This window comes from Homarus americanus, unplaced genomic scaffold (assembly GCF_018991925.1).
Source record: "Homarus americanus isolate GMGI-L3 unplaced genomic scaffold, GMGI_Hamer_2.0 scaffold21314, whole genome shotgun sequence".
Taxonomy (NCBI): domain Eukaryota; kingdom Metazoa; phylum Arthropoda; class Malacostraca; order Decapoda; family Nephropidae; genus Homarus; species Homarus americanus.
The window spans coordinates 2,643,337-2,663,345 of NW_024720811.1; the positions used below are offsets into that span (position 1 = coordinate 2,643,337).

Consider the following 20,009-nt stretch of genomic DNA (forward strand, 5'->3'; position numbering starts at 1 on the left):
GCTGTCACTTGTTAGTACACAAAATAAAAATTACCTAAAACTGTACCCAGCTATTACAGGACCATACTCATTATTGTATTATTCCTATTGTTTATTTATCATTATTAAAATTTAATCTCTTAGAAAAGCTAATAAGGAGTGTTAATATTTATCCTCAATTAAAAGTGGCCTCAAAAGCTGCCAGCTTGAGGTGTTGAGGCTGTGGTGAGGGCAGATCACAACATAGAACCGACATAAGGCATGACTGTCATAAGCTGTGGTACCCTAAGGACTAATAAAGCAGTCAACCAGATTCTTATAAACATCTGTAGGAAAACTGAGCATTTTTTATGACTATATATTTATTACCAACAAAAAATATCTATACTATGGTAAAAACTGTATTTTAAAAGTTGTGATGCAATGACGAAATCGTACAGTTGATTCACGGAAACTGATATAATATACAATCTAGATTTATAAACACTTGCTCTGGGTAATGTGTCACTGTCCACCCACAGCAAGAGTCAAATTATACACATTTGTTTATAAGCTTAAATAAAACAAATAACAACATACAGCAAATAGACGGTTAAAGTTTATATATATTAGGGTATTTAACTTAACAAAAGTCAACATAACATCCTTAAAAAGGCTAATAACAGGCGAGTATCTGCGAGTCCTGTACTGTATTGTGGGTGAAGTAAACACAGCCACGCCACCTGCCAGGAAAGCTCTAGAACTATCAATCCTATTCACTTAAAATCATATTCCATTTAATTTTTGGAGCAATGATTAAAGTGGCTGGAAGGAATTCATGGATAATGCAATGGTGTGTATTCATGGTGAATCCTAAGCAAGAAGCATCATCATCATCAGCAGCCCAGAACATCACACAGGTAGCTGGACCTGTTGCTGGCGAGGTAGTGTGTTAGTTGTGTGTGATGTATTTCAGGATCCAGTCCCGGAAGTAAGTCACCTCCATGTACACAGTGGGATAGAAGGCATTTCCACATCCCTCCCCCCACGATGCCACTCCATGCAGGTGTCCACTACACAGCAGCGGTCCGCCCTTGTCACCGTTGCAAGCGTCACCGACACTCGACCCAGCACAGATCATATTGTAATCCACGGCCGCCTCACCGTACGACATTCTGCATGACTCTTTCGATACAACCGGCACCGCCACCTGTAGAAGAGCGTCGTGGACATATGATGAACCCAATCGTGAAGGTTGTCGTGCTTTAGATAACACCAAAATTTTTAGTTTACCTGGATATAATGCCCAACAGTTCTCAATACCATGATGCATTTACATGGCGAGTGTGTCTTACAGTGTGTGTGTGTGTGTGAGAGTAGGAAAAGAAGAGAGAGTAATGAGAAGGATGATTGACTGACTCACCTTCTGCAAGGTTTCATAGACGCCGCCACTCTTGGTGATGGCGCCCCAGCCTATAACGGTACATATGGCGCCTTCCCCCACCACCTCCCCATTAGGAGGCAGCGCCAGCGTCTGCACTAACGTCCCCAGCAGCAGTTCCTCTTTCAACTAAAACCAAATGAGTGAATTTAGAACGTGGAACTGTTAGGTGAGTTTGCTTGACCAACAACAGCGTAGGTGAGAGATTTATGTTGTTGTGATGAGGTAAATGTGAATTAATGTTCCGTGGAATCAACATAACGTAATTAGTGGCATAAATATCAACGGGCTAAACCACACAGAAATGAATGTGTACCAAACAGAACTGAGCGTGAACCAAACAGAACAGAATTGATCTTCAGCCAAGCAGAACTGACCTTGATGAGAAGGATGTCGTTAGAGTTGGTGATAGAGTTGTAAGAGTCGTGATGGATAAAGTGCTTCGCCTGGGCTACTTGGGCCTTGGGGTCGAGAAGGTCCGTGACACCCGCCACCACCTTCACGGTGGTATGAGACATCCTAGTGGCAACAACATATAATAATAACATTTTATTCCATTATTTATACATCAGTTGTCATGAAGGGAAAATAAATCATATTTTACATAGTTTTCTGAGATCCGAGTGGTTCTAAATCAGTTATTGCAGTTTTATCCCCATATTCAAACAGTACTGATTCCTTCCTATACTAATTGACTCAATTGAGGATACATTGAAACATTGAAAACCTAAACAGAGCGTGTGTAGTCATTAAATGTGGCAATTTAAAAGTATTAAAACATATTTTTTATTAAATTCTATCTCCGTATTACCTTTAATATAAAACAAAACATTATAAAAAAATCCATTCAAAATAAAGTAGTTTTGCATACATCTTTTGCATTTTCTATCATTTCTACACTCCTACAGTGATCACTCGGGGAAACACCAGTAATTCTTACATACTCATAATTAAAGACCTAACTAAATATAAAATGCATGGTGTATAATTAAATTTAAACACTTGTAACTTCCACGTTCTAATATTTTGTGGGAATAGATTAATAGCGATATTTTAATGATAACAAAGAAAGAATCTGACAGGCAAGTGAAAACAGGTCACGGCCCTCTTATTGTATACTGCATTTTAATAACATCCAGTGAGTGAAGTTGGTCCAGCATCTTACACATCTTTATTGTGTATAGCGTCAGTGTACTGCGCACATCATTGTCATCCCTAAAAATCCCATCTAATTCATATTACGCTACATAACATTCAAATGCACAGCGCTTGTAGAACCCCAGAAAACGGGAAACATTGAGAAAGGACAACTCACCTACTCAAGGTTCCTAGACCATGTGTGGTATTGTACCCAGGTATAGATATATCATATCAAGTGTATGTATTCATAGCATTAAGGATCACTCAGGGTAGGCATAAGATGAATGTTAAGTCCAGTTGAGCCGGACTAGGGTACTGTAAGACTAAGTGTGGAGCAGGGTTTGAAGGTCCTACTATTTACGTCTGTGAGCGTGTAGCGAACCTAACTCCAACAGATATCATATGAAAATACATGAGAACAATGATCGGGAAAAAGGGATAAATGTATCAGAACTATGTGAGGTGTTGACAGTGATCTAGAAACTATACTGGAAAGGAAATATCGTGTATGCGTCGGTATGAATTTAATACACCTCGTAGCCTCACGTGACATATACCCACGACAGGTACAGTGATCAGAGAATCTGAGGTCTGTGTTCAAATCGTGCGCTGCGTGAGAGGAGGACCCCTCATTACAGTTTTTAAGTGAAGTTGATACACCCCCGCCATGATCATTCGGCTTTTGTTTCAAGGCGCGTCATGTACCCGCCTCAGATGCCCGTTGATATTAAAATCCCAGGCATTTAACCAAGCACTAGCAAACCAAGACCTGACCTTAGTGTATAAGTTAGGATTAATATATGTGTTTATAAGAAATGAGGGACAATATACCGTAAAGTGTTCAGGGGAGAACCATAAGAAACAAAAATGTAAATTGAGGATTGGAAACTGTAGGCCTATGTGACGAGAAGCGGCGGGAAGCCGGCCTTAGTCTTTCCCGTTCTGCCGTCAACACAGGTCAGTGTCCTAGCGGGCTATATCCCGCCCTACAATTAAGGTTGATAAATAACAGTGACTACAGTTTAAAGCTTTGCCGGATATATAAGTGTGATAGGGATGTGTTAAGGGATGGGATAACCGCCCGTCAGGCATTATTGCTTAGTCTTTCCCGTTCTGCCGTCAACACAGGTGCCACGTGGTTGGGGTATCTTGCCGCCCAGCCGCCATTGTCTCCTGGAGCGCCACACCAGGGGGGGAATTACTCCCCACTATACCAGTCCACTATGAACCGGTGGATTCCCAGCGCACCACCCCACATGATTAGTCACAACTAAGGAGACCGTGAGAAACTGCGGTCGTCACTTGGAGCGACCTATAATACCAGGCGTAGAAATAGTGCTGGTATGTCTCTAGGTCAAGCCCTCGTCCTTACCCACCGAGGGCGGTGTGCGAACGAGGGGCCCGTGGTGTAGACCTAAAAGTCACAAGGAGTCACATACTTGTAGGGGTATGGAGTGTAACAGGTGTGTTGCGATGGTGCTACTATGTATGATAACCGACGGTGCTACAAGCCACACCAGTGGACAAGTCTGATGTGTTAAGGGATATTGTAAGAAGGAACGACCGAGATACGGCGTTCACCGATTGTTGTGCAATAAGTGGGTGGATGACCCGCCAGTAATGTAGGAGTCCGGGGCCCAGTTGGGTAACCAAAATTCCGTTGTTCTTCTGAGGAAGGCCAGTTCATGTATGTTTTTGTTACCAGTGTGTTTTATAAGAAATAAATCAATGAAGACATGTTATGGTTTCACCCTTCTTTACCCTTATCGATCTGATCAATGGAAAACCTAACCCAATGCCTAGTTCACTCTGCCCGCTACCTAACGAGCTACATGCTGTCCAGAGGGGGTCTGGTGGCAGCGACCCTTAGAAATTAAGATTAGAGTTAAGTTATCCCCTTAGATTTAGTGACCCCAGATCTGGCAGTATATCAGTACACCAGAGTATTTTAATAGCGAAAACGATAAGTGCCCATGTAAACGTTGTACCCAATACGGCTGCGGAAGGACGCCAACAAAGCAGTTAAGTGGTGAAATGATAAATTAAATGTAACACGCCTTAGCAGAGTCACATTGACTTGATGTTTAACAGCCCCACTAAGATAAACTCCTGTAATATGTATAAATATATGTTATTCTGAGTTAAATCCCCCAACATCTAATTGGAAATCATCTTTAATACCTGGAGGTGAACAAAATATTTCCTATAATACCTGAGAGTTCAATTAATACCCGATATGAACCTTAATATATAAGTTAAGACCCTGTACAGCCAGCCTAGTTACTGTTCACAAAATATCGTGTAAGCCAACAGGATAAACTCAGTAGAATATCTTGTACTTGTTCTATCTCTCATAATATTTTACGTTGTTGGACTAATATTACTTAACCTTGTTACGCACTTAATACCTTCGTTGTTGAATCGTAATAATAACATTATAACAAATTGTACTTTATATAAAAAAAAACTTGTTGGCATACAATACATCACCTTACCTCTCAAGATTCTTTTCTCCATTTGAAAAACCCCACAAATGACGTTTACATATGTTTAAAATACAAGTTGAAATACATAAAATGAGGAAAAAGGGAAATTTAGGTGGTGGTGATAAAAATGGTGGGATCCTTTAATTAATGTTTACATATTAACATTTAAACTACAGGTATATTTAAAGGTTAACAAATGTAATACTTTACAGGACAGCCTTTAATGAATGGTTTTAAATGGAATTGTAAATATAATATAATATTATTTTAAGATATGAAATATCAAGGCGATTAATGTTTAAATTGATACAGTTGCAGATTTGGTTGGGGAAATTCAAATGAGAAGCTGCAAATTTATTTTCTACCGTGTATTTTCGCCCAAGAATTTAAAGATACATTCAAAAAGGCAAAAAAGGCATAGTTAAATTTAGGTTTAATTTTGTATTTTTAAAAGATAATGTTAAATAAAGTCATAGATCACGTGACGTTCTCTTGGTAACTTGTGTGTTTGTGTCAGCAGCTAGTTTACATCCGTCGTCACTAGATACTACTATGTTGCTTCATTTCAATACAGTTTAGTGCACAGAAGTATACGGTGAATTTCAGAAGTGAGGTGCAGAGCGACAGGCATAAGTGAAAACAGAATACGACAGAAACGAGCCCGCCGAACGGAAGATAAGCTTACCATCTTGAATTTTATGAAGTACTTACTGTGTGGAATTTTCTATTATTATTATTATTGTTTTTTTACGGAGATTAGTCCACCCGGGCAGAGGACACTGACCCACATCATTGGCTGGGGGGCGAAAATATAATAATGATAATAATAATAATAATAATAATAATAATAACAGTAATAATAATAATAATAATAGTAATAATAATAATAATAACAGTAATAATAATAATAATAGTAATAATAATAATAATAATAATAATAGTAATAATAATAATAATAATAATAATAATAATAGTAATAATAATAATAATAATAATAATAATAATAATAATAATAATAGTAATAATAATAATAATAATAACAATTATTATCATTACAATAATTAATGAAATTAATATTAAATTAATGAAAATAAAAATAAAATAATAATGATAATAATAATCATAATAATAAAAACCATAAAACAAATACAAAAACGAAAAAAAAAATCGAGTGAGAAACGATATTAAGGCCATAACTTTATGTATGTCTTTATTCAATTAATTACAACAGTTTATGGACTGATGCATAAGAAAATTTCGGTACTATTTCACTTGTTGCCACTAAACAAATTACGTGAATTTTATAGTTGAGTTGCAATCAGTAATTTTGACAATTCTAAGACATTTTTCCTCAATGGCGTTTCTGGCGCAAATTGCGTATAAGCAACGTATTGTAAATTGTAAATATAAGTGCAGATGGCCCACCTATACCTTTCCCCTCAGAAATGAATAATTTAAAATTCATTATAATATTCATGTGATAGTTCCGGTAATAAGCCAGATAGACTTCTCAGTACCTGGGTAGTATAGGTAGTAGGCAGCTACCAAACAGGAAGGTACTACCGCCTGGGAAGATATTGGAAGCATAATGTGTTTGTCTAATGGTAGACCCTGCTGCCATATGGTATCACGAAAATTGTGATCAAGTCCCAGGTTGCTGATCTGACTTTCTGCCTCATTTACACACAATTGCAGGGTCTCAATTGTTCTCTTACTACTGACAACACAACATACTGTACATATATCGTTTCTCGCTTTTGATCTTTTTTCATTTATTATTATTATTATTATTATGTGTTTTATGTGTGTGTAAGCCAATAATATTATTATTACATGTTTTTCCCCCCCCCCGATGTGGGTTAGAGACCCTGGTGGGCTAATCTTCGTAAAAACAAAAACAAAAAAAGTTACACAAATATTTCTCTCATAATTTTTAATGTTGTTTAAAGACTTTTGTTGTTGAAGCGCAGTAATAACAGAAACAGCAAGGTAAGGTTAGGCTGCCGGTACACCTACTGTAGATGCACCTTCTTGATATTGTACAGTGGGTTTTTATTCACGAAGGGTTTAATATGTGGGGTCACTTTATTATCGCTGCCCATTATTCCGGGGATGAAATTCTTACCGGTACTTTTCAGTGCTCTTTAAGCATAATATGTTATTGTTTTTCTTGATTTTCTTACTAGAAGTTCTACCTTTACTGAATAATATACAGTACTTGAGATGTATATATTTTTTTGTTTTCATTGTTAGAGATATTAGTTTGTAGGATGATGATGTTAATATAGTAATGGAAAACAATAAAAAAAAATTATTCCGGTGGTTTTGTATCCTAAAGTCACCCATGGTAGTTGTAAATGGCACTTGGGTCACATACCAAGAGGGCAAGCATAGTATCTACAGAGTTGTAACTCCAGGGAGGCTCAGATAAAACCGATGCCTTTTACTTAAATTATTTGTGATGTAAAAAGACCATCACCACCTACCCGCTGACACAGTGTGCTGCCGTCAGGATAAACCTCACAGAGACGATGGTGCCGCCACACACATGTATTAGTCCCAGGGAGCTCTCCCGCTGCACCGACACCTGCAACACCACACCTGGTCATCACGTGCTGGAGACCACACCTATCTCACCAGTTTAGTAAATGTATTTAATTGAAAATAACAGTTAACATTGATGTCGGGTTTCCTTATGCAATTATATATGCATACATTTTTTAACACTTAGTGAGGTTATCAACATTTTCACCAGCGTCATGTACCCCGTGGTGGAAAGTGAACATGTATTTATGAACCTGGAAAGCAATCTGTAAAACAGATGATAAAGGAATGGTTGACATTATTTACGTGTTGTCTCTGTAAAGTTAGTAGAACAAGACCAGAACATCGTCAACTCATCATCCAATATGAATGCAATGTTGAATGGCTCTTAGACTTAACATAAATTTAAAATTCAGAGTCAGGTTTTTCCATGATACATGATTTTTTCACCCAGACCTGTGGGAGACTATGCCACCTGGCCATGGTATGTTATCGGCGCAATTTCAACGTCAGTTTCACCTCATCTGTATGTCGTAATTATGGTGAGCCAGATATGTGTATACTCATGTCTCCAATTAGAAGGAATTCAATATATGACGTTTTCAAAATTCTTGCTAATAGAAGAAAATGCTGTACAAGTGTTCAGGGTGAAAATAGCTATTTGAAGTTTATATAAATTTGGGTGGCAGGTGCTTTGTGTAGATGCTGTATTGCTAGTTAAGCAGTGGAATGTTTACATTGTTCAGTGAAGTGTGCAGGTGGAGGTCAAACGTGTAATAAAAATGGATGCAAAATTCCTTAGTTTGAGCAAGAGGGCCTCGGGTAGTTTTAGTGTGACTAAGAAAGAATTAGAATTTGTGAAATAAGTTCAAATATTTTCTGACAATGTTTAATTAGGATGTTATATGGAAACAAGTAACAAGAGATCGAACACGAATCAACAAATGATGAGTTTAATTTCATTGTAAATTTCTATTACGTGATGAAGCTGTTTAAGTCTTATTTTATTATACGGCTGTTGATTACATCACTAATCTTGGTAAACCCGTTCTGCCGCATGCGGATGAGTAAACACCCTGATGCTAACCTAAGCTAACTCAACCCGACTCTCCCATTTAGCGTGAGGGTGTTTATTAATCAGGTGAGATAAGCTGAGATTCATAATCTTCATGAGATCCCAGACACCCAGATTTAAAAAGAGATTAGGATGTGCAATCGACTACGTTTTAAATTTTGTCAATAGTAGCCTACCCCTGTGTCTCCCCTGCCATGAACCAACAACAACACCTTGTTCTCCAGTTCTCTCCTCACCTCCATTCATCTCTTACTGACCTAGACATACAGTACCGAGGTTCTTACACAGGATCACCCCTCCTGCTCTCCATCTGCCACCATCCCGCCCTTCACCTCTCGATGATAGTGGTACCAATACTTGGTAGGTCCCCTCTCTTACCCCTATTACCTGACCCTTGATGTTAACTTATCACGTGGGAGTCCCCCCTCCTCCGTGCTCCCCTCCCTTCTTTCCTTGTGCTAGCGTCCCATCCCCCCTCTTCACTATGGGGGTAAGCATATATATATATATACACCTGGTGTGGGAATTCCCCCGGGGTTGCGTCGTCTCCGTCAATGATGAAACTGCCCAACTGTGGCGGCTCCCACGACCCTGCCGCCAGTAGCCGCGGCCGGTGCACCACTGCTCCCCACGCCCAAGCTGTAAATGAGGTTGAAGAGTCACCATACATTGAAGTAGACCGCACTCAAGGACGGTGCCAGGCCGTGCCCATGACCTTATGATCCGGAAAATATAAAAGTTTTAGAGGTTGTAAAGGTGAACTTGGTAGTTATTACTGTTCTCGAATTATGCTCTGGATATACTTATTTACACATTAAAGTAAATATCTACAAAAGACAACACTGTCCACCATACGAGCGCGACCCGGTTGATGCGTCTTGGAGATGATATAGCTTTAGCCCTGTAATATCTCATGCTGGCCAGATAACAGCCACTTATTACCACACACTGATACACCTGGTCTATTCTAAACCACAGACTTTAGCAACTGTTGTTATCTCACGAATTTAATCTGATAAGACTATTTTGCTCCTGTAGATACCGAGGGCGTAATTTTTTTATAGTTGCTGGACTTTTGTAAATAGGTGAGACTCAGAGATGTAATTTGGGTAACTAATGTGTCGACACAACTATTGAGGGGTCACTTCTGCTGTATTCCTGATACAAGACAACCTCTAAATTGGCATTGTTCCGACGTAACTATAGTGAACCTACACCTCTATACTGTACAAACCACGAACTGGATCATGATCTCTCTCAACAAATGGTGCCTGAGGGACTGTTCACTCAACGTGTTTAAAGGCCGAGGGATAATTTACTTTATTAACCTTCCTAGTACACTGACCGAGGACAACCTAGTACTACCTCCGTGTCTTAGTCATTTTAAGATACCATCCGCTATTATATAGTATTAATTGGTCTTGTCTTTGCTTAGAGTTTAAAGTCCCAAAAATATATCTTACAGAAGTTTGAACTAAGTCAGCTTCTGTGATAACTGCTGGTCAAACTAACGTAATATTTGCTAAAGATTTTTTTATTGTTATTGTAATTGTTGTTTTTATGCTTTTATTATGTATTTGTTGTGTAATATTTGTTTTTACTCGACCTGGACTAGGATGAGCATTGCTTCTAATTCTGATGTCCATAGTAATTAGCGACACAGTTACAAAGACAATTAGACAACGCCGTAATACTACTGCTATTATTATTATTATTATTATTATTATTATTATTATTATTATTATTATTATTATTATTATTATTATTATTATTATTATCATTACCGTGCTATTGTTCCCTTAGGTTGCATCCCGCCAGCGGAGGCAGGTCATTTCCTGGCAGCCACAGCAGAGAACTGTGAGTACCCTAACTAAATCTTTCTTGGTTTAGCGAAATAATTTTTAAACCATCAGACTTCCACTTAAGATTTCATCATTTTTAATTTGCTGTTTTGTGAAGGTTTAGGGAAAATGGCTACGTTTAATTTGTTCTGTCATTTAATTATAATATTTTGGATGATCTGTCAACATTATCACCGCCACATTTATTTAATACCTGTGCCCCTCCGCCAGGTCCGGATGCGTTTTGTCATGACCCAGGCTGACAAAAACCTCCCAAGTGACAACGGCTGTTGTCTGGTGCTAGTGTGATAGGAAATCCATAGGCATCTATCACTGCCACTGTTTTATATCATTTCGTGTCGATACTGCTTCAGTGTGGGAGGCCCAGGGAGGAGGCGAACTTATGTTTGGACTGTACCTTGTTAATTAATTTGTTTGTCGGCGTGAATCATAAGTATGAACAGCTTAACTCTGAATCACCATAATCAATTGGTGTCTTTATCCAAATGATTTAAGTAATCCTTTTAAATTTGTATATGAGATTTCTGTTAACTTTTATGATCTCCCAAATAATGTTAGTGACTTAAAAGAAACTATATAGCTACGGTAATTCCTGAACCCTCATGATGTGTACATGTGACGGCTATAGAGGATGACCTTCTTAGTTTACGTACGAGAGTTCCTCAGGTCTGGCTTCTTGATAGCTAGGTTTTCTTCACTTGTTTTTTCCTAAAATGAAGAATAGGTTGTTCTTGGATCTAGACTATATATATTGTGTTTTTTTCTGGGCATACAGTACCTTCTTTCAATTTTCTATCGAGGGATCATCCATGGTTTGTTAACACTATATTTAAAAAAGATTCTTAAAGTTATGGTCATTTTTCTGTGGGCGCCTCGACAGATGGTTAACTTAGACAGTGCATATGTATCTGTATTACCTGACCAGTGCCTTGATGCTCTCCTTGAGAATTAAATTCCTTTTTTCATATACACGAGGAAATACGTCTTGAATCACCCCCATATACGTTTAGTTTAGTAATGATAGCAACTAACTGTGAGTGAGGGAGGACGAACCGTGGAGGAGGAGGAGGAGTGTGAGTGAAAGCCTCTTCATGGTGTGACGTCTGGCAGTGTTATGAGGCCGAGCACGTGCGTCTTGTGTCACCTCTCTTGTAACCACGTTCTTCCCCAACCTCCCAGCCTCCTCCCCTCCCCCAGTCTTCCTCTTCCTCTCTCAGCCTCCTCCTCTCTCTCAGTCTCCTCTCCTCCCCTACCCTCCCTCCTTCTGTCACCCCGAGGTCCCACCTCTCCATTACCCACAGTCTTCTCCTCCCTTTCTTTCTCATTCTCTCCCTCAACGCCCTCAACACCTCCTTGTCTACCACCCTCCCCTCCCTTCCATCTTTCCCTTTTTATATTTATCTATCTATCTATCTATCTACTATCTATCTTTTTTCACCTACACATGGGAATATGTCAGGTGTGCTTGGCCTAGAAACAATTACCTGAGGCGCTTTTTGTCAAGTCATTGTTTACACTGCCAAGGTTACGTCAGCTGTTCGCCAGTGTAGAGGTGTTTCCATCTGGCTTCTACACCCGGGAGCTAAGCTTTCAGTCAGCCTTCGCCTCCTTTATCCTAGAGGTTGTTACCCTATTTGCGCCATTACGCCAATCACAGAGGAGATTCATAATTAGTGGATGACGTGACGGCTAGGCACCTAGATTATTTCACCTGGGGATTAAACTCTCTAATGCCCTTCTTCTGGGGGGTTAGGTTAGGTTTCGTTAGGTTAGGTTAGGCTTGGTTAGGTTTGCTAGGTTAGATTAGGTTAGTTTAGGTTTGGTTAGGTTTGGTTAGGTTAGATTAGGTTTGCTAGCTGACCACTGAAGCCTTATTAGTCTTATGATTTGGTTTGGTGTAAGTTAATATAGTACGGTACTCAGGTCATTACTACCTGTTTCTCGCAGCCAGCAACACTTATCACTTTGTGGCTCTGAAGACCGCAGGATGATGCAGCTGGGTGCCCTAAATGGGAGTGGTGTGTGTGTGTGTGTGTGTGTGTGTGTGTGTGTGTGTGTGTGTGTGTGTGTGTGTGTGTCCCTGTCTACATGCGCCTCTCAAGCGTGCGTAGTCCGGGTCAATCTGATGGTTATTTTGGTATTGGTGGTAAGAATCATGTATTTCTACCGTGTGGTGACGATAACAGTACAGCATAAGTCATCAACAACACCTCGCGTACCTTGTCACCCAGAAGTGATCATCAGACGCACGTTCGCCTTGCTCTTTGCCTGCAGTGGCGCTCTTCTGCAACATAAACAGTAACCTCGGGTCATATAAACGGCACTCTAGACCAGGCTGCACTATTGTCGAAATTTAAACTATACAAACTCATACACACACACAAGCTGCAGACACACAGAGGGATAAACAGACACACAGAGGGATGTAGACACACAGAGGGATAAACAGACACACACAGAGGGATACAAACAGACACACACAGAGGGATAAACAGACACACAGAGGGATAAACAGACACACAGAGGGATAAACAGACACACAGAGAGGGGATAAACAGACACACAGAGGGATAAACAGACACACAGAGGGATAAACAGACACACAGAGGGATAAATAATAGACACACAGAGGGATAAAATAGACACACAGAGGGATAAACAGATACACAGAGGGATAAACAGACACACAGAGGGATAAACAGACACACAGAGGGATAAACAGACACAGAGGGATAAAATAGACACACAGAGATAAACAGACACAGAGAGGGATAAACAGACACACAGAGGGGATAAACAGACACACAGAGGGATAAAACACACACAGGGATAAACAGACACACAGAGATAAACAGACACACACAGGGATAAAACAGACACACAGAGGGGATAAACAGACAATAGAGGGATAAACAGGACACACACAGGGATAAACAGACACACAGAGGGATAAACAGACACACAGAGGGATAAACAGACACACAGAGGGATAAACAGACACACAGAGGGATAAACAGATACACAGAGGGATAAACAGACACACAGAGAGATAAACAGACACACAGAGGGATAAACAGACACAGAGAGGGGATAAACAGACACACAGAGAGATAAATAGACACACAGAGGGATAAACAGATACACAGAGGGATAAACAGACACACAGAGGGATAAACAGACACACAGAGGGGATAAACAGACACACAGAGATAAACAGACACACAGAGGGATAAACAGACAGAGAGGGATAAACAGACACACAGTAGTGGGATAAACAGACACGCAGAGGGGATAAACAGACACACAGAGGGGATAAACAGACACACAGAGGGATAAACAGACACACACAGAGGGATAAAATAGACACAGAGGGGATAAACAGACACAGAGGGGATAAACAGACACACAGAGGGATAACAGACATACAGAGGGATAAACAGACACACAGAGGGATAAAATAGACACACAGAGGGGATAAACAGACACACAGAGGGATAAACAGACACACAGAGGGATAAATAGACACACAGAGGGATAAACAGACACACAGGAGGGATAAACAGACATACAGAGGGATAAACAGACACACAGAGGGATAAAACAGACACACAGAGGGATAAACAGACACACAGAGGGATAAACAGACATACAGAGTGATAAACAGACACACAGTGGGATAAACAGACACACAGAGATAAACAGACACACAGAGATAAACAGACACACAGAGGGATAAACAGACATACAGAGGGATAAACAGACACACAGAGGGATAAAACAGACACACAGAGGGATAAACAGACACACAGAGGGATAAACAGACACACAGAGGGATAAATAGACACACAGAGGGATAAACAGACACGCAGAGGGATAAACAGACACACGGAGGGATAAACACACACAGAGGGATAAACACACACACAGAGGGATAAACAGACACACAGAGGGATAAACAGACACACAGAGGGATAAACTGACACAATAGAGGGAGTAAACAGGACACACAGAGGGATAAACAGACACACAGAGGGATAAACAGACACAGAGGGATAAACAGACACACAGAGGGATAAACCACACACATAGGATAAACATACAATAATAGAGAGGGATAAAATAGACACAGAGGGATAAACAGACACACAGAGGGATAAACAGACACAGAGGGATAAACAGACACACAGAGGGATAAACAGACACACAGAGGGATAAACAGACACACAGAGGGATAAACAGACACACAGAGGGATAAACAGACACACAGAGGGATAAACAGACACACAGAGGGATAAACAGACACACAGAGGGATAAACAGACACACAGACGGATAAACAGACACACAGAGAGGGATAAAACAGACACACACAGAGGGGATAAACAGACACACAGAGGGATAAACAGACACACAGAGGGATAAACAGACACACAGAGGATAAACAGACACACAGAGATAAACAGATACACAGAGGGATAAACAGACACACAGACAGATAAACAGACACACAGAGATACAGACACACAGACGGATAAACAGACACACAGAGGGATAAATAGACACAATAGAGGGATAAACACACACAGAGGGATAAACACACACACAGAGGGATAAAAATACGCACAGAGGGATAAAACAACAGACACACAGAGGGATAAACAGACACACAGAGGGGATAAATAGACACACAGAGATAAACAGACACACAGAGGGATAAACAGACACACAGAGGGATAAACAGACACACAGACGGATAAACAGACACACAGAGGGATAAACAGACACATAGAGGGATAAAACAGACACACAGAGGGATAAACAGACTCCACAGAGGGATAAACAGACACACAGAGGGATAAACAGACACAGAGATAAACAGATACACAGAGGGAAGATAAACAGACACACAGAGGGATAAACAGACACACAGAGGGATAAACAGACACAGAGGGGATAAACAGACACACAGAGGGATAAACAGGACACACAGAGGGCTAAACAGACACACAGAGGGATAAATAGACACAGAGGGATAAAATGACGCACAGAGGGATAAATAGACACACAGAGGGATAAAACAGACACACAGAGGGATAAACAGACACACAGACGGATAAACAGACACACAGAGGGATAAACAGACACAGAGGGATAAACAGACACACAGAGGGATAAACAGACACACAGAGGGATAAACAGACACACAGAGGGATAAACAGACACAGAGATAAACAGATAATAGAGGGATAAACAGACACACAGACGGATAAACAGACACACAGAGGGATAAACAGACACACAGAGGGATAAACAGACACACAGAGGGGATAAACAATAGACACACAGAGGGATAACACACACACAGAGGGATAAACACACACACAGAGGGATAAACATACGCACAGAGGGATAAACAGACACACAGAGGGATAAACAGACACACAGTGAGGGATAAACAGACGCACAGAGGGATAAACAGACACACAGAGGGATAAACAGATACACAGAGGGATAAACAGACACACAGACGGATAAACAGACACACAGAGGGATAAACAGACACACAGAGGGATAAAATAGACACAATAGAGGGAGCAAACAGACACACAGAGGGATAAACAACAGACACACAGAGGGATAAACAGGATACAGAGATAAACAGATACACAGAGGATAAACAGACACACAGAGGGATAAACAGACACACAGAGGGATAAACAGACACACAGAGGGATAAACAGACACAGAGGGATAAACAGACACACAGAGGGATAAACAACAGACACACAGAGGGATAAACAGACACACAGAGGGATAAACAGACACACAGAGGGATAAACAGACACACAGAGGGATAAAGAGACACACAGAGGGAAACAGACACACAGAGGGATAAAACAGACACACAGAGGGATAAAGAGACACACAGAGGGATAAAATAGACACACAGAGGGATAAACAGACACACAGAGGGATAAACAGACACACAGAGGGCAAACAGACACACAGAGGGATAAAGAGACACACAGAGGGATAAAGAGACACAGAGGGATAAACAGACACGTAGAGGGATAAAGAGACACACAGAGGGATAAAAAGACACACAGAGGGATAAAATAGACACACAGAGGGATAAACAGACACACAGAGGGATAAAGAGACACACAGAGGGGATAAAGAGACACACAGAGGGATAAACAGACACGCAGAGGGATAAAGAGACACACAGAGGATAAAGACACACAGAGGGATAAACAGACACACAGAGGGATAAACAGACACACAGAGGGGATAAACAGACACGCAGAGGGATAAAGAGACACACAGAGGGATAAAGAGACACAGAGGGATAAAACAGACACGAGGGATAAAGAGACACACAGAGGGGATAAAAAGACACACAGAGGGATAAACAGACACACAGAGGGCCAAACAGACACACAGAGGGATAAAGAGACACACAGAGGGATAAACAGACACAGAGGGATAAAACAGACACACAGAGGGATAAAGAGAGACACACAGAGGGATAAACAGACACACAGAGGGATAAACAGACACACAGAGGGATAAACAGACACACAGAGGGATGTTCAGACACACAGAGGGATAAAGAGACACACAGAGGGATAAAGAGACACACAGAGGGATAAACAGACACGCAGAGGGATAAAGAGACACACAGAGGGATAAAAGACACACAGAGGGGATAAACAGACACACAGAGGGATAAACAGACACACAGAGGATAAAGAGACACACAGAGGGATAAAGAGACACACAGAGGGATAAACACAGACACACGCAGAGGGATAAAGAGACACACAGGGATAAAAAGACACACAGAGGGATAAACAGACACACAATACCCAAGGACTTAGATGAACATGAGAATAGTCCACCCTGGTGTTTTGTGTGTGTGTGTGTGTGTGTGTGTGTGTGTGTGTGTGTGTGTGTGTATGTGTGTGTGTGTTTTCTCATCTCTATCACAATATTATTCCAATAAATTATTAATTGTTTGTTTTCTCGCCGTTATCAGAACTGTTGTTTGGATAATTTACATGACAATTCTCATCGTTATCAGAAGACTATCAGATAAAATGACTGAGTGAAGTTATGATGTGTAAATTTCAAGATTTTTAATATGAAGACTATGATTTACTTCCTTTTATTTTATTTACTACTTTTTATCATTTTTTACACATCATAATTATATAGTTGCTAGTATATTTTTTTTTTACACTTCATAATTTTATAGTTGTTAATTTGGCACCTGAGAAAATATTATTAGACTTACGGCGAATCACTTCAGGAAGATATGCCAGTAACCCGGAATAATTAGCACTGGTAATGTCATCATCATCATCATCATTATTACAATGTCGTCTAGTCGGCTAATACCTTCCTTGTCTGATAAAATAGTCAGTATCGTGGGCATCACCTTTAGTTGGTCTCAAAGTTCGGGGAATAATGACCACTACTGTACACGCTGATAAACCCCAGTAAAATAATCAGCTGTTGGATAAAATGTGAAGGATTTATGATAATACATGTACCAGTAGCTAAAACAACTATCTGTACATACTTTGTGGGAAACAATATGAGACCATGGGCGATAAATTTTGGTATATGAGGGCTGTCACTAGCCACACGTAAAATTTCGGAGCATATCGACCCCCACCTGCACAGAGAGTTGTTTTACGTTGATTTATATTATGTTGTAAATGTTAAAACATGTCTAAAATGTCATAATGATATCACAGGTGTACAGAAATCAAAATACATGTGGGAGGTGGTGGTGGTGGTAGTGTTGTCAGTGGATGGTGGTGGTGGTGGCAGTGGTGGCAGTGGTTATAACGTCAGTAGGTAACAGTGGTGGTAGCTTCAGTGGGTGGCAGTGGTGGTGGCAGCGTTAGTGGGTGGTGGTGGCGGCGTCAGCACGGGGATGAACAAGGAAATGCCCGCCAGCCACAGCGCCGGCAACCACCCTGACTCTACCGTCGTCCCAGCCCCTGCTCTCATTAACACCTCACATATTGGCTAACAGTCTAACGTCATTCCTCCTCTATTTTTCAATCACTTGTAATAGATATATATTAGTATCTATATCCTTATGGCAGTATGGGAGTAATAGTGCTGCAGATGTGTCTAGGTGGTGAGGCTGAAGGCGATGCCGGAGCCGAGGAGAGGTGTGGGGACGCAGTAGCTGGCGGGCGGGGCTGCCTGGCTCCGGGCGTCGCTCCAATTGGTTCCATCACGGCAGAAATTGAGTTGCAGTCGCCATGACGACGACACCTTAGGGCTCCAGTCCCCTCACACACCTCACACGCCCACTACCTTGCATAGGCCGCCCACAACAACCAGGTGGGCGGCCTGGGGGCTCTTCTCAGCTGAGGAAAATTGGGCCTACTGGACCTCCCGGGATTGGAGTCTAGAGCTGGGGGTCATCTTTGTGCATGACACCTCAGCAGTAGGACCTCTGACTTACTGATAATTTACCGGGATAAATAGTTAGTCTTTATAATACAGTTAGTTTATTAATAACTTCATGCTTTTAACAATATACCAAGTGTCCAGTCATGCAATGTTGCTTGTCCTCTCTTTGTCAATATCGCTCTAATTTTATTTAACTCTTTCTGTCGGTCAACAGTTTATTTTTAAACAACTGTGCATGACGCGATTCCTGGAATGTTTAATGGTGTAGAAGTAATGCCAACCCTCCCCTCCAACCCCTACCCCGCCTGTCTGTTGGTGGGGGCCCCAGAGGTCTTTGAGCTTAAAACGGTGTTAGGCAGAATAAGGAGGGGGAGGGGGGGGACCAGGTGAGGGAACTGACAACACTTCAGGTGTATCGCCCATCAACAAAAATGCGGATCACCTGAACATTAGACACCCCAGCTTATTTCACCTTAAGAGTAACAACCTTAACACTACCTGGTTAGGTTAGGTTAGGTGATTTCAAAATCCCCCTGGATAAGGTAGCACAGGCGGTAACTCCCACAGTAATAAATCTCCGCCACCAGGATTTATCACCCGGACAAAGTTAACTCATTTATACTTTGTTATTTTGGCACTGGGATTTTTCTCCTGAGGGGATTTTATGAAGTGCAATCTTGGTCATCTGCAGCTTATATCACCTTAAGATTAACCACCCTAACCTAACCTAACCATCCTAACCTAACCATCATAACCTAACCATCCTAACCTAACCTAACCTAACCTAACCTAACCTAACCTAACCATCCTAACCCAACCATCATAACCCAACCATCCTAACCTAAACCTAACCTAACCTAACCTAACCATCCTAACCTAACCATAATAACCTAACCATCCCAACCTAACCTAACCTAACCATACCATCCTAACCCAACCACCCTAACCTAACCTAACCATCATAACCTAACCATCCTAACCTAACCTAACCCAACCTAACCTAACCATCCTAACCACCCTCATAACCAACCATCCTAACCTAACCCAACCTAACCTAACCATCCTAAC

The 20,009-nt window shown here is 40.8% G+C and overlaps 1 protein-coding gene across 1 annotated transcript; it reads right to left on the reverse strand.

Annotated features, from left to right (window-relative positions):
• Positions 1–27: 27 nt before the first annotated feature.
• On the reverse strand, positions 28–11,631 carry LOC121861231 (trypsin alpha-3-like). The gene is made up of 6 exons (XM_042358880.1): positions 11,560–11,631; positions 9,159–9,283; positions 7,512–7,612; positions 1,777–1,918; positions 1,382–1,528; positions 28–1,168 (listed from the first exon to the last, which is right to left on the reverse strand). Exons 1-6 carry the CDS (start codon positions 11,597–11,599, stop codon positions 911–913), a joined length of 813 nt encoding a protein of 270 aa, XP_042214814.1. The 5' UTR covers positions 11,600–11,631; the 3' UTR covers positions 28–910.
• Between the last annotated feature and the right edge of the window lie 8,378 nt (positions 11,632–20,009).